The sequence below is a fragment of the Alexandromys fortis genome, unplaced genomic scaffold (genome assembly GCF_014885135.2).
Source record: "Alexandromys fortis isolate MF-2015 unplaced genomic scaffold, M_Fortis_MF-2015_v1.1 scaffold_157, whole genome shotgun sequence".
Classification (NCBI taxonomy): Eukaryota; Metazoa; Chordata; class Mammalia; order Rodentia; family Cricetidae; genus Alexandromys; species Alexandromys fortis.
The window spans coordinates 2,647,631-2,661,185 of record NW_026068041.1 but is presented as its reverse complement, the minus strand read 5'-3'; the positions used below and the strand labels follow the sequence as shown (position 1 = coordinate 2,661,185).

Below are 13,555 nucleotides of genomic sequence, written 5' to 3'. Positions count from 1 at the left end.
AGCTGCCTTGTCCACGGTGCTTTATTAACAGGAAAGCCACCAAGACAGTGGTGAAACCGGAACTAAAAACCTTCTCCCCGCAAGGCACAAAGAACGATGCTGAGAGCTGGCCAGATGCTACCATTCGTAGATGGTGACACAGCCCTAGCTAAAGGTTCCTTCAGGAAGCCGTCCACCCACAGCTTACTCTACATGTAGCCTACGCCAAGCAAAGGGCTCAGACCAGCTCACCTCTGCCGGAACTCCTGGAAGACCACTCTGTTGGGAAAGCCCTGGCGGCAGATACGGATGCCCTCGAGGACACCATTGCAGCGCAGCTGGTCCAGCACCAAGTGTGGGTCCAGTTTGCCAGCCTGGAGAGGAAAGCACATGTAGATGGGCTCACTACTATACCCAGGAGCTAATAAGAAAAGGGTAGGTGAGCCCTGCTGGTAGGGACGCAGCTTTGTCCTGCCCCACCAAGCCAAGTATCCGCACCTTCTTCTCATGGTTGGGAATGATACAGCGGACAAAGTTGGGGTTGGTGTTCCTCAGCGTGGCCATAAGCTTGGCCAGCTGCTCCTTGTACAGCTGCCCAACAGTACGGAACATGCCCTTCCGTGTCTTGAAGGCACCGGGGAGTGCTGTCTCAGACATGCCAGCCACCTGGTCCAAGCCAATGATTCGATCCACTGTGAAGAACATAAAGCTTGTTGAGTGCCGGTGCCACACAGACAGATCAGAGGGCACGAGACAAGAGAGACAGACGTCAGGACGAAAAGGAGCCAGCGCCACACTGACAGATCAGAGGGCACAAGACAAGAGAAGACAGACAGATGTCAAGACAAAAAGGATAGTCAGTATGGAGCTGCAGGTTCCTTCTGATCAGAGCTGAGAACTGCAAAGGCCTCTGGGTAGGACAGACCTGACCTGGGCAAGAGGTACCGGGGGCGACAGCAGAGTCCTGAGACAAATCTCTAATGCATCTCCAAGGCTGGCCTTATATGCTTGTGTCCCCTGCCCTAGCCAACTCTGGGAGAATCAATGAAGTTGGTAATGTGTTTGGAATAGAGAGAATTCCCTAAGGCTGGCTCTGAGGTTAAACCCTAGCTTAGCCCATGTGGGTTCCTGTGGTCCTAGCTGAAAAAGAAATAGTATCTTGACTTCACAGTAACCTTTGAATATAGGCACTGTGCTAGGAGCCACGCAATGGGATCTCCAGATATGCTCTGCCACTGTAGGCAAGGCTCTGTGTTCTCAACATGCATATGGTCCTTCCCAGCAGAGACCTCTAAAGCGAGGACACTAAGGGCAGCATGTGGCATTAGAAAGTTCTGAAAAGGGGCTGGAGAGATGGCTCAGCGGTTAAGAGCACGGACTGGTCTTCCCGAGGACCTGGGTTCAATTCCCAGCACCCACATGGCAGTTCACAGCTGTCTGAAAATCCAGTTCCAGCGATCTGACACCCTTACACCAATGCACATAAAATAAAGTTAAATAAACCATAGAAAATTTAAAAAAAAAGAATAACAATGTGTATTTTAAAAAAAAAAAAAAAAGTTAGTTCTGAAAAACAAACGGGTGCTGGCCCAAAGTCTTCCCAAGGTTCTCCTTGGAACATTTATCCGGTATTATATGGTACCTGGGTACTGCCCAGGGGCCTTCGTCCTCTAGACCAATCCAAAAAGACACAGCTCCTGGCCAGCAGCACTAAAGTGACCCTCCTTCTTCAGGGTAACAACAAAAGCAAATGAACCAAAGCAGCAGCCACTGCCATCAGTTCTGAGCAAGCGCTGGGTTAAACCTGAAGGCGTCCATGGCTAGATGAGTTCTATGGCAAAGACCGGTTCCTACTCCTGTGTGACCAGATCTCTCTGATTTACATGAGGACAGTTTGAAAACAAACAAAAAAACAAAAACACGCCTGCTTCAAATAGAAGCCAGAGTGGAGCTGCAAGTCCTCTGATCTCACCCACCATGGTGCCGATTTTACTGGCCACCTAAGCCTGGGGGTGAGTGGCTGGAGAAAACACTGGAGTCCTAGAGGGGAAGATGAATGTGGCCCCATGGTGACTGGTCCCTGTATGTGCCCTACTGCTGGCCTACACAGCCAGTGTTCTCTCAGTACGTGTTGAAGAATCACACAGCTGCCCTTCAGCTAGACACACAGTGGCATGCACATCTGAACCTCATGCAGGACACACAGCTGTTCAAGCAGAAGACACAGCCTCTAGGGGAAGCTCTAACTAGGTCTTCATGATTTTGCCTACATGTAAAACTTCCAACAACCCAACAGTCCCTTAGAAATCTGGCATTTTTCTGAGGCCTGTGCCAAGCATACTGAGGACAGGAGCCCAGGGCAGCACAGGGAACAGGCACAGCCAGGCAGAAGGAGCCATGGGGTAAGGAAAATAAGACAGAAACGTGCACAGTCCTGGGTATGCCACACAAGAGACCCAACTCCGGGCAGCCAGTCACCTGATTCTAGGTGGAGAATGGGAAAGCGGCGATAGAAATAGGCTCTCTGAGTGTTCTGCATCTCTGCAACAGAGAGGTTAAAGCAAGACCCAGGCAGAGGAGAGAGAGAAAAGGAGAGACAGAAAAAGAACGGTTTCAAAGCAACCAGTCTACCGAAGGGGAAAGGCAGAAATGTAGACGGCAGACCTGCGAGGCAAAGGCTGAAGCCACCTGGAGGCTGGTCACCTGTGGAAGGTGCCTGGCCAGACAGCCAGCAAAGGCCACAGCCTCAGAGGACATGGCGATGCCACCTTTCCCTTTTAGCTCAGGGAGGCCTTCCTTGTGAGAGCCACAAAGGACATGACACCTGGCTGGTGCCAGACCCTTCGTATGGTAGCTGAGTTCACCGCAGACGGGGAGAATGATGGGCCATGTGTGAGGCAGGGGTGGAGGGCAAAGGACGTACCATCCTTCCACAGCTCAGAGACGAACTTGTCTGAGGACTGGTGCAGCAGTGTGGCAATGTTGTCATTCAGAGGGTCCATGTTCTTCATCAGCCACTCATCAGCTTTATAATCCACCTGGAAGAGGACAGACGGGATCACAAGCTGCTCTGGGGATCATACCATTACCAGGAACACGGAGAACCCTGTGAGAACACCTTCTGGCCTAGTGCTGCCATCCCCAACAAACAGGTGCCAGGCGACAGTATTGACAAGATGTTCTCTGCAGTGTTGCAAACGGAAGCCAACCATGAAAAATAACACAGGAAGCCAACAAGGGACAGCTGAGAAAATTATGTCACAGCTATGCCACAAAATGCCATCTTCTTAAAAGTAGTAAGATCATAAGCAAATGCCCACCACAGAACAAAACTCCATGCTAACTAATATTCTTTGTCATGAGGCCAGAAACCTTTGCTTTCCTTGTCTGCTCACAACACCCATGTCTTCTATAATTGCATGCACTGTTCTAACCTTTCACAAATAGAGTCTCCCTGACACGAGTCCTGCTTTCATTGCAGAAGGTCCCAGAACAATACAAGCAGAGCAGCAGGCATCTTGGCCTTCTGCTCTCTAGCCCACGTGCAGCCACTGCCAGTGAGGAACAGGATGGGCCTTCCTTTTTCCATGCCGCATCCATGCTGCAAACCGGCAATTCAAAGGCAGTGTGAAGCAGCCCCACTGGGCAGACATGGCACAGACATTTTATCATTCAGACCCTGGATGACAGACAGGTAGGGTGTCCCTGCCTTCCAAGTCCTACATCATAGGGTAGCAGAAGCATCCTATGAGCTACTGTGCTGGACCTGGGAACCACTGGAAGGAAATATAAGGCGAGGAAGCCTTCCGTGGGTAGGCTGTGTAAATAGCGCTTTGGGTTTTATTGTATTTTTCTGGGGAGTTTTAAGAGAGCTGCTTCACAGAAGGAGCCAGGCCACACAGGCCAGGAGAGCACGGGAAAGCCTTGAGGTCACCATTGAAGAAATGCCAACTCAGCTCAGACTGTGTGCTCCAGTTAGTACTGGAGACTCAGCAAAGAGCAGAGACTGCTGAGCAGAGAGCAGCTCCTCAGCTCACACCTTGGAGACTCAGTTAGGCTGAAGCCCCAGGAGCACACAGATTGAGATGAATGCTAGCCAAGGGTCGAGCACAGCTCCACCACAGACCAGCTGTGCAGCCTCAGGACGACGGGCTGCCATCTACAGCAGGGACAACACCCTTCCCCTCGTAATGGAACACAACCAGCAATGTCTGGATACGGTGCAGAAGGGTATTACAGTCAGAAGTCTTGCGGGAGAAGCGAGGCATAAGGCGCGGAAGAAACAGCACTGCTCACCACTGCAACAAGTGCCAGTCCATCTCCACGAGACAGACAATGGGGCTGCAGGAGGCCGAGGAGCCTTACCCTACAGTACTGACCCAGGCGAGCTCACTGTATCCCTGTCTGCTCCCAGCTCAGGAAATGGAAGCTTGGAGAGATTAAGCACCTTGTCCAAAGTCATTCAGCTCCTAACCCTCAGGGATCTCATTTCAGCTACAGATTACAGCCACAGTTCCTCCACCCCTAAAACACATCACACCACAGCCTTGACACGCCCCCACCCCCACACACTCCACAAGCTTCCAACACCACCGCTAGGCCTGTGTGAAGGTGCTGTGAAAGCCGTGTGCAGGCTTACTACAGTTACCACCATATTACCAAAAACTGCTTGGCCCCCACCCCCAGCCCACGGCTGCCTGGCTTCTATGCCTGGAGATGACCCTACATCACGGCACAAAGCGACTGACTCCTTCTCCAGGTGCCTCACCTTGCCAGCATAGTGGATGATACAGAAGTCAGCCTTGTCCTTCAGCTGCTTCGGCTTCTGGAACTTGGGGTGGGTGCCCTGCTCCTGCACCACCTTCTCCACGAAGCTCTTGTCGGTGGCTTTGGGGAACCAGCACTCCTCATCTAGCAGGGCCAGGATGCCTGGGGGGCCCGCCTGGAGGAAGAGCAGCAGGCACAGGTGAGCAGAGTGTAGAGCTACAACCACCGTGGGGGGGGAGGGGATCCAGGCTTCTCACAGAGGGGGCGTTCTCAGAGGGAAAAAAAGAGCAGCATTAGAGAAAGCACTTGAGTGAAGAACTCTGTTTCCAGGTCCCTCTGGAGTCTGGGCTATGGAGGAGAGAGGACACACTGTAGCAAGTCTGCAGCAGCAGCAGTCACTAGCGAGCCCCACTGAGACTGACAAAAGGCACACTCCACCACCACACGTACCCCAAGTGTCTGTTTCTGGGTTGCACGGGAACTGCTAAAGTTTACTCGGGGGGCCTCTGACTAAGCCCTGGCCCCTACATTGTGTCTACACAAACCGAGAAGAGACACCTAAGGTGGTTCTTGAAGAGGAGAGGGCCCAAAAGACGCAATCGCCTGCTAGACACTGAACTTTCTAAGAAGTCAAGGACATCTTAGAGAATGTCTAACACTTTTGAGCCAGGTGGGTTCCTGACAACTGTAAATTCAAAGTAAGGAAAAACAAAACCTCAAAAAGTCAACATTACCAAACTACACATCCTGCTGCCAAGAACACTGTTTTCAAAGTGAACAGACTTTCTCCTGGGCCTTCTGACTATGCAACTTTCTATGTGGCTCAATATCCAGGACACCAAAACCTGATCATCCAACGACATCCAGGAAGTGGTCCAGAGATAGAAACAAGTCAGGCTTCGATGCAGCGCACAAACCCAAAAGCCCAACCAGGCGGCCCTAACTCCACGGGGCAAGAGCTATAAATATGACCTGCTTTCAAGAGGGGGTGGCTTCTCCTAGCCCCAGCCGTCTCAACAGCCACGGCCGTGGGGTCAATGCTGTAGGGCTGTGTTGATCCCAAGCACATGAAACCTGGGTTTTGTGTGAAAGGCTGCACAGTTCTGTGCTGTAGCACGCTATTTCTCGAAGATAAACGGGTCTGAGGAAAATGGAATGCATGGGCCAGTCACATCTCCATTCAACCAGGGTGTCTTTGCTGAGGGTCAAGGGCCCAGGCTCTCTAAACAGCACTGACAGCAGGGAGAACTAGGTTAGCTGGGGGCTGCAGATGCAGAGCAGGCACTGCAGAGAGGAGCAGGAAGCCAGACAGACCAGCTCGCTCTTACTGGCTTCTCAATGAGGTCAATGCAAGGCTGCAGGTCGAGGCCGAAGTCGATGAAGTTCCACTCGATGCCCTCGCGCTGGTACTCCTCCTGCTCCAGGATGAACATGGTGTGGTTGAACAGCTGCTGCAGCTTCTCGTTGGTGTAGTTGATGCACAGCTGCTCGAAGGAGTTCAGCTGCAAGGAGATAGGGGCATCAGAGAGGTACAGGGCCACCAGGAAGGGATGCTGCCGACCGGCCAATCACTGCGTGTACAGCAGTGTCCGGGGTCTGCCCTGTCTCATTCCACAGCGGAGGAGCCCTCTCACAGGCTGACAATGCCCTGCTCTGGATAAAGTTATGAGACACAAAGTGGCTTAGCAAGGACGGGTGTGCTGTTGACTACGTTAATTAAAATGCTAGGCTATGGAAATGCATCTGTGCTCCTCATGAACGAGAACCAGCTGTGGGCTCCATCTCCAGCACGCTGACAAACAGGTGAGTGGCAGCAGCAGATCGCTGTGACTTCGCTGTGACATGGAAACACCTGGCATCTATTGCTAGTAATACCTCTGTGGCCGTGAGCTACATGTAAAAAAATACACTTCACTGTTAGTGAAAACTAAAGACCATGTTTCCCATATCTAAGTTCTCGGCTGCGCTGAGATCGACTGTGGGCAACAGATGCAGGATCTCAGCAGCTCTCCCCACTTGATCTCAAAGACTTCATGGACAGGAACAATGTATGACCCCAAAGAACAAACTCTGGCTGGGAGAATAAATAACCGGGCACCATCCCCCATGAAGTCTCTAAGAGTTTGGCCTGAAAGGCCTGCCCCTCTAAAACTGCTAGCCATCAATGGGAATACACGTGTGTTGTTTAAAACACACACCAACAGTGTTCCTCTGCAATGAAGATTACCTCTGTGAGCAGCTACAAAAACCATGACAAAAAAGACTCAGGACCCAAGAAGATGGCAGCCGAGAAATCAACAAGACAGCCAGAGGGTGTGAAGGGGTGAGCTTACATCAAAGATCTCGAAGCCGGCAATATCCAGGATCCCGATGAAAGAGGCGCCCTGCCTCTTGGTCTTATCCAGAGCTTTGTTGATGCGAAGCACTAGCCAGCGGAACATCCGCTCATAGGTAGCCTTGGCCAAAGCCTCAATGGCAAAGTCAGCCTAGGGACAATACCCGGGAGAAAGGAAGTCAGATACAAAGTCTGGAAGCCTCGAGCCTTTACCCCAGCAACCTCACCGTGAGGCTTTCCCCCAGAGAAACAGGGACAGAAGATGGAGAAAGCCTCTCAGATTCTCACTGTAGGCCTGTACAATGCCAACAGCTGAAACACCTCCATGCCCAGCTCACAGTATACCCAGATGTTTGAAGAGACCTTTGTTACTAGAACAAAGGCATGAAATATTTACAAAAGTAGTAAGATCCCAAGACTTCCTTCAGAACACTGCAGGTGGCAAGGGTGAAGAGGGACCAAGACTGGCCATCTGCTAAAGCTGCCTCCTGACAGGCACAAAGGGGTCAGTCCATTATTCTCTTGTTTTGCTTGTTTCAAAGGCTCCATAATAAAAAGTCAGAATTGAAACTAAGTTAAAAGGAAAAAGAATCTGCAGGAAGTAACAATCTTCATGGGAAGACAATGCTGTTACTTCTCCTGGCTTTGCTGGATTTTCTTAAGTGTTTGTGTAGCATTTTCTAATTGGGGAGGGGGTCAAGGACATAATTATTATGGACATAAACAGTTGAAGACAATTGCACACAATGGCTTTTGAAAACAATGTTCTTGTCTTTCCTATCATGGCCCTGTGCAAGAGTAGCCTAGCCACAGGCTCACAGCTATCAAGTGGGGTCTTTTAGGAAGAGCCTGGATGCCATCTTCCAAGCATTGGTGCCATAAAACTCCATGAGCAGAGCCACTGAAAAAGTCGACAGAAAAGGCAGAGGGCACCAGGCCCAGGAATGACAGGCACATTTGCGGCAGGAAAGCCCCTGCTTGTCTCTCAGCACATGGAGCAAGGCAGCAGGTGGCAGAGAAACAAAACGACTTGGCCTGAGTTCCAAAGATGATGGGGCCGCTGCTGGAACCAGAAACCACAGCACAGAAACAGTGAAGCCTCATTTTAAGCAGAGACAGGATGTGACATCATCCTGAACACCAAGCAGCCTCAAGGTAGCACTTTCAAACGTGGACTTGACATGTCCCTCGGCCTCTGATGTTCAAGAGTGCCACCCTGATGTTAGCAGCGCTGAGGTCTGAACAACAGGCCCTATTCAACTATCTTCACACAGCGAGCAGCCCAGCACAGGCCTCGCACTACACAGCTGCAAGAACATCGTCCCCGGAACTGTCATGTGACACACAGAGAGACACTAGAGCATACCTGTTCTTTAGTCTGTGCCTTCTGCACATAGTCTCTCCCCACCTTGATGCGCGGAGTGAGGATGCCCCTGGTGAAATCGGTCACGTTGATCCCCAGGAGGTGGGACACCTTTTGAGCAGCTGACATTTCAAAAAATAAGGAAAGGGGTGAGAAATGGTTTAATTAAACCCATGTGTAGCCTGTGAGCAAAGAAGAAAGGTGCAAAAGAGAATGTGCCATCACTGACTGGATCTAGCCTCAGTGCAGGCCTATGGACATGGTGCCTCGGGCCTCCAAACCAGTGAAACTAGGCTTTCACGGGTGCAGGCCCACCCAAGGCACAGCAGTATATAGTCCCACAGAAGTAACCAAGACAAGCCACCAAATCCACGTTGGATGTTTTCAGAGGCTGTGAGGAGTCCATGTTGTAAGACTCAGTCACTTAAACAGGAAATAGTGGCTAACTGAGGTGATTTACAAGGTGTCACATCCCGATCAGTTCAAGGGCAAGGCTCAGGTTACTTTGTCCCTCAAGCAGAAACAGCGTTTAGCAACCAGGGCAAGAGGTTTGTCTTCAGGAACAAGTGAGCAAAACTCAGGCCAGGAGAGAAGATCCCCTAGCTCACTATCACTTGCTGTGTAGTTTACACAAGTACAAACGACACAACTGGAGGACGGATGACAGCGGAGTAGACTGTGCCCTAAGTTCACAGCCAGCCTGAGGAACACAGTGAAATCCAACTCAAGAAATTCCAAAAACCAGAGGGCTACCCACACACACACACGGACAAAGAGTGAGACTCTGGGGACTCTCTCTTAAGCATACCCACAGCCCAGTAGTGAGCCTGGTGTTACCTGTGTTGTCGGGCATGGAAGCCTGGTCAGTGTTCCGTTCCTTCTTGAAGACGATGTTGCCAAGCTGAAGAACTCCTGAGATGACCCGCAGCAAGCCTATGATGTTTGGAAAAGATGGGTCAGAGTAGACAAGAGGCTGGAGGAAGCCCCTTAAGGGTATAAAATCCACAAGAGATCTTTGGCTAAGCAGGGGTACCGCATTTCCTGAGGTACCGGAACACCAGGCCTTGTCTCCTGGTGTGTGGAAGCTACCTGCCTTGGGGGCTCACCACCACTCAGGACAGACTGTCTCTCCCAAACCTCAGCTTGACGAAACTATTCAGACACAAGGTCTGATAACATGTTCAACCTTTCCAAACCTTACAGTAAGGACATGCTTCTGGCCCAAGACCCACTGCCTGCTTTTATAAACGTCTTCTTGGGACACAGTTACACCCATCTGTTTAAATCATGCCTGTGACTAACGAGAGATGCTCTGGCCCGCCAGCCTCTCCCACACTTCGTAGAGCCAGAGCTCCGTGAATGCCTGTGATATCACCAAGAGCAAACCCTTGGAACTCAAGCCTACTCCATAAAGATGCAGAGATCCCCAGCACAAAAGCCAACAGGAAGTTATCCATGAGTCCCACATCTGCCTCAAGGCCCCTAGGGGCAGGCTAACCAATCACACCACCTCTACCACAGGAGGCCCTGCCCTTACCCATCTGCTCATCCTCTGGGATGCCCATAATCCTCATGGCCTCCATTGTCTCCTGGAACATGTCCTTGTCCTGCTGCCCAGGGATGGTGACATGACCATTGGACAGGAAGCGGTATTTGTTGTATGGCTCCAACAGGAGGTCAGCTGTGAAAAGAGGAAGAGAGGCATGCATCAGTGAAGTCTGAGAGGCAGGCTCCAGACAATGCTGTGACCTCCAAGACTTGGGGTTGTCAACGCCTGGACACCCTCTTCTCTGCTGACTCAGCGTGTGCAGCTAGCATTTATGCAGCACAGAGCATCAAAGTTCTGAGACCAGACCTCTGCTAGGACACACCCAAACGCAGAAGCCCACCCCCACTTCTCCCACACCCCAGTGCCATGCCGCCCACCCCAGAAGGGCCCTGAGACGCACTCTTCAGGTGCTCCCCGGCTCCGGACAGCAGGTAGTAGAAGATGTGGAAGGTCCGCTCCTCCTTGGCTTGCCGGATGGCGCGAGATTTCTCCAAAAGATCTTAGAGCATGTTAAAGAGCAACACGCTGGAGGGAAGGGAACCCTCTGCCGTGCTCCACCTCCACCGAAAAGAACTGCATGTCACCAGAAAGGAAGAGATACAGAAAACAACAAAGCAGGGCAAAGCCAACTGCCTTCCTCCAGCCTTCAACCAGGCTGTAGAGCCCGGTCTGCTTACAGGACCCTGCTGATGAGTGACATCAGACTAGAGACTCCACAGAGGCCTCGGGATGGTGCAAGGGGACAGAGAACAGCAGCCACCACGTGGAACTGCTCTAGGACCCCATGAGTGATTTTTCAGGAGTTCCCCCCAATCCAAGAAGAATCCATCCTGAGCTCCGTGCCGCATTTCTGGTCCGCTCTTGATACTGTCCCAGTGCCACACAAGTGGTAACGCAATGAGCTCAAGAAGGGAAAGTGCTAAAACGGAGCAGCAGCCTGTCCCAAGCGCGCCACCTCCCCCAGCTCCATCAGCTCTTATTCCGTCAGACACAAGGATACAGGTCTCGATGTTGGCACCCACGATGTAACCATTGACATCAAAGTTGATGCGAATGAATTTACCCTGAGGAGACAAATACAGAGGAGACAAATCTCAGAGATAGGGAACAAGGGGCCCCACCCAACCCTGCCCCTGTACCCAGGAGGCTGAGAAGGGCCAAAAGCCCTGTGTTTAGAAGCTGAGCCAACATACAGGAGGCACTAGGTTACTTAATGTGCCCAGCCTGAGGTGAGTTCCTTGCAAGAGAGAAGGCGGCAGGGAGAGACCTGTAATGGGCAGTGCTCCTTCCCATGTGACCTGACCCTGTGGCCACTGGTATGGCAGGGCATCCTGGGTACCAACAGACAACTCCTCACTTCCTCCCTGGCTTTTCCCATCTTCTGTGAAAGAGGTTACTGCCACCATGGGGGGGGGGGGGTCCCGGGATGCTGACAGAAACATGTGCACCAAAGTGGGGAGAAGGAAGCAACAAACTCAAATCCTCATTGTTTGGGGTGAAAGCACCCAGGTGGGAGCTCATGGTGTCAAAACGTGTGCAGGCTCCCTTATGTCCCGAGAGCCACAGCCACAGCCCCACCAGCCAGGACTCACAAATCGCGAGGAGTTGTCATTCTTCACGGTCTTGGCGTTTCCGAAGGCCTCCAGGATAGGGTTGGCCTGCAGCAGCTGCCGCTCCAGCTCGCCCTGTAGAGGAACCCAGTCTCATGAAGGCCAGGCAGCAGTCTGGGCTACGGAGCCCAAAGTGCCAGAAAGGGAGGCCTGCAGGGCCCCTGGTAGCTGCCACTCTAGCCTCCTCCTTCCCACTTGGCCTTTGGAAACAGACTGATCAGAAACTGACCTGTGAGAAAATCAGGAGTCTACCAGTTCTGGGAATGACCCTAAGAGTGTCGAGGGTAAGGAGATTAAGAGAAGGCATGGCACGAGCCTGTCTCCAGGACAGTCACCCTGTGTACACTGGCCTTCTGCACACTCCTTGTATCCAGTCCCCACACTTTCCCTTTACATACAAGGAAGAATCAGATCCTCAAAAGACAAGTTACCGCAGCCAGAATGGAGTCAGCTGTACTGTCCCTACGGGCCCCCCCTCCCTATCTCCAAACCTTCCCTGACATCAGTAAGGATCTCCAGGTGGGATCCGCGAGGCCCACTTTAGAGCCCCAAATATTTAACAATAATTTTCAAAAATCCTGGTGTCTGTTGGCTGGCAGAAGAAACCCTCGTGCATCTCATCCCTGGACCTAGGGGGTTAGGTAGGCAGAGAGCTGCCCTCTTTCACAGGCGCAAGAGCAAGCTTGGAGAAGAAAGAACATTCTGCTCAAGGTCATCCAGTCATGGGTCAGCAAAGCTGGTGGTCAAACTAAAGTCTTCGCCCTAACCACTGTCAGCCACTTTGATATCTCCTGCCCCTGCCCCTGCCCCTGTTCTACACGGGGGAATCTGCCCTGCCGGGCCAAATCAGTTCTGCAAGCATTCATCAACCTCTTCAGCCAGCCAGCAGCAGCCAAGACTGGCCGAGGACACCGGGTCCTATTCTTCTTAACAGATCTCTAGAGGGTAAAGAGCGGCGCTCCCACCAGGCAGGGTCGATGTTTATCAGAAGGGCTGGAGGGTGGCCAGGGCTTTACGGAAACGGCGGCCACTGGAGAGTGAGGAAAGGCAGCCTGGCGGCAGGGCAGCAGATCTCCCAGGAGAGTCAGTGATGCCACACCTGCCTGCCAGCACAACTGCCGCAGACACGACCGGGTCTGCAGGGTGACAGCCTTCCAGCACACCTACCAGACACCACATGCATCAGCAAGATTCTGGAGTCCACCAGAGCCCAGAAATGAACCAGGCTAAGCCTCCTCCGCCTCCTCCTCTTCCTCCCACCACCTCATCCAAGGCTCCTCCCTTCTGTGGAAGCTTCCATGGCCCAGTCAGCTAAGTGGAGGAGAAGGTGGTCAGCAAGGCCAGGTCAAAGGGCAAGGGTGATCATGCCCTCAGAGACAACTCCACATGTGTACCTGGCACCAACAGTCACCCTTCCGGAAGGCACCAGGCTGCCTCCCAAAGGCCTCGGGTGAGCCTGCTAGTCAGCCCGCAAGCAACCCGCACAGCCAAACTTAGGCACTGCTCCCCACCCAGTGACGCTCCTAACAAAGCAGATGCCAGACCGCCAGGATGGCTGGGCCACTCCTGTTCTCTCAAACAGTCTCAACTCAAGCTTCTGTCTGGACCCACGCACAGCTGCTGTGGAAAGTGGGCTCACTGGGCCAAGTGGGAGCAGTTACAGACCCATTCCCTGCTGCCAGTGGTGATGGCTGACCGACAGAGTTTGCTTTATGGACATCTAATTGGGCACAGGAGAGACTGTGAAATTGGCACAATATGAAATGATGTGCTGGTGTATGGTCCTAAGCTTGGAATTACCAGTCCGGTTTCTGAAAAGCTTCCCCGGGTGGTATTTCAGTCAGGGGGCTCCAACACAAGTACATTAAAAAACAGAGGGACAGGGTCATCCTCAGACTACAGAAACCCACCCTGCCCTTCCTCTTAATATCCTGTCTGATGGGCTTGCTTGT

At 52.1% G+C, this 13,555-nt stretch overlaps 1 protein-coding gene across 1 annotated transcript in view; it reads right to left on the bottom strand.

Moving 5' to 3' along the window:
• Myh9 (myosin heavy chain 9) overlaps nt 1-13,555 on the bottom strand; it is an 82,337-nt gene that overhangs the window by 20,209 nt on the left and 48,573 nt on the right. Inside the window, exons 6-17 of the mRNA XM_050165536.1 lie at nt 11,586-11,678; nt 10,994-11,057; nt 10,394-10,492; nt 9,982-10,125; nt 9,282-9,377; nt 8,448-8,566; nt 7,080-7,232; nt 6,075-6,248; nt 4,748-4,921; nt 2,903-3,017; nt 478-671; nt 232-353 (exon numbers count right to left, since the gene is read on the bottom strand). Of these exons, the coding sequence (XP_050021493.1) occupies nt 232-353; nt 478-671; nt 2,903-3,017; nt 4,748-4,921; nt 6,075-6,248; nt 7,080-7,232; nt 8,448-8,566; nt 9,282-9,377; nt 9,982-10,125; nt 10,394-10,492; nt 10,994-11,057; nt 11,586-11,678 (1,547 nt within the window). The remainder of the gene's footprint in view (nt 1-231; nt 354-477; nt 672-2,902; nt 3,018-4,747; nt 4,922-6,074; nt 6,249-7,079; nt 7,233-8,447; nt 8,567-9,281; nt 9,378-9,981; nt 10,126-10,393; nt 10,493-10,993; nt 11,058-11,585; nt 11,679-13,555) is intronic.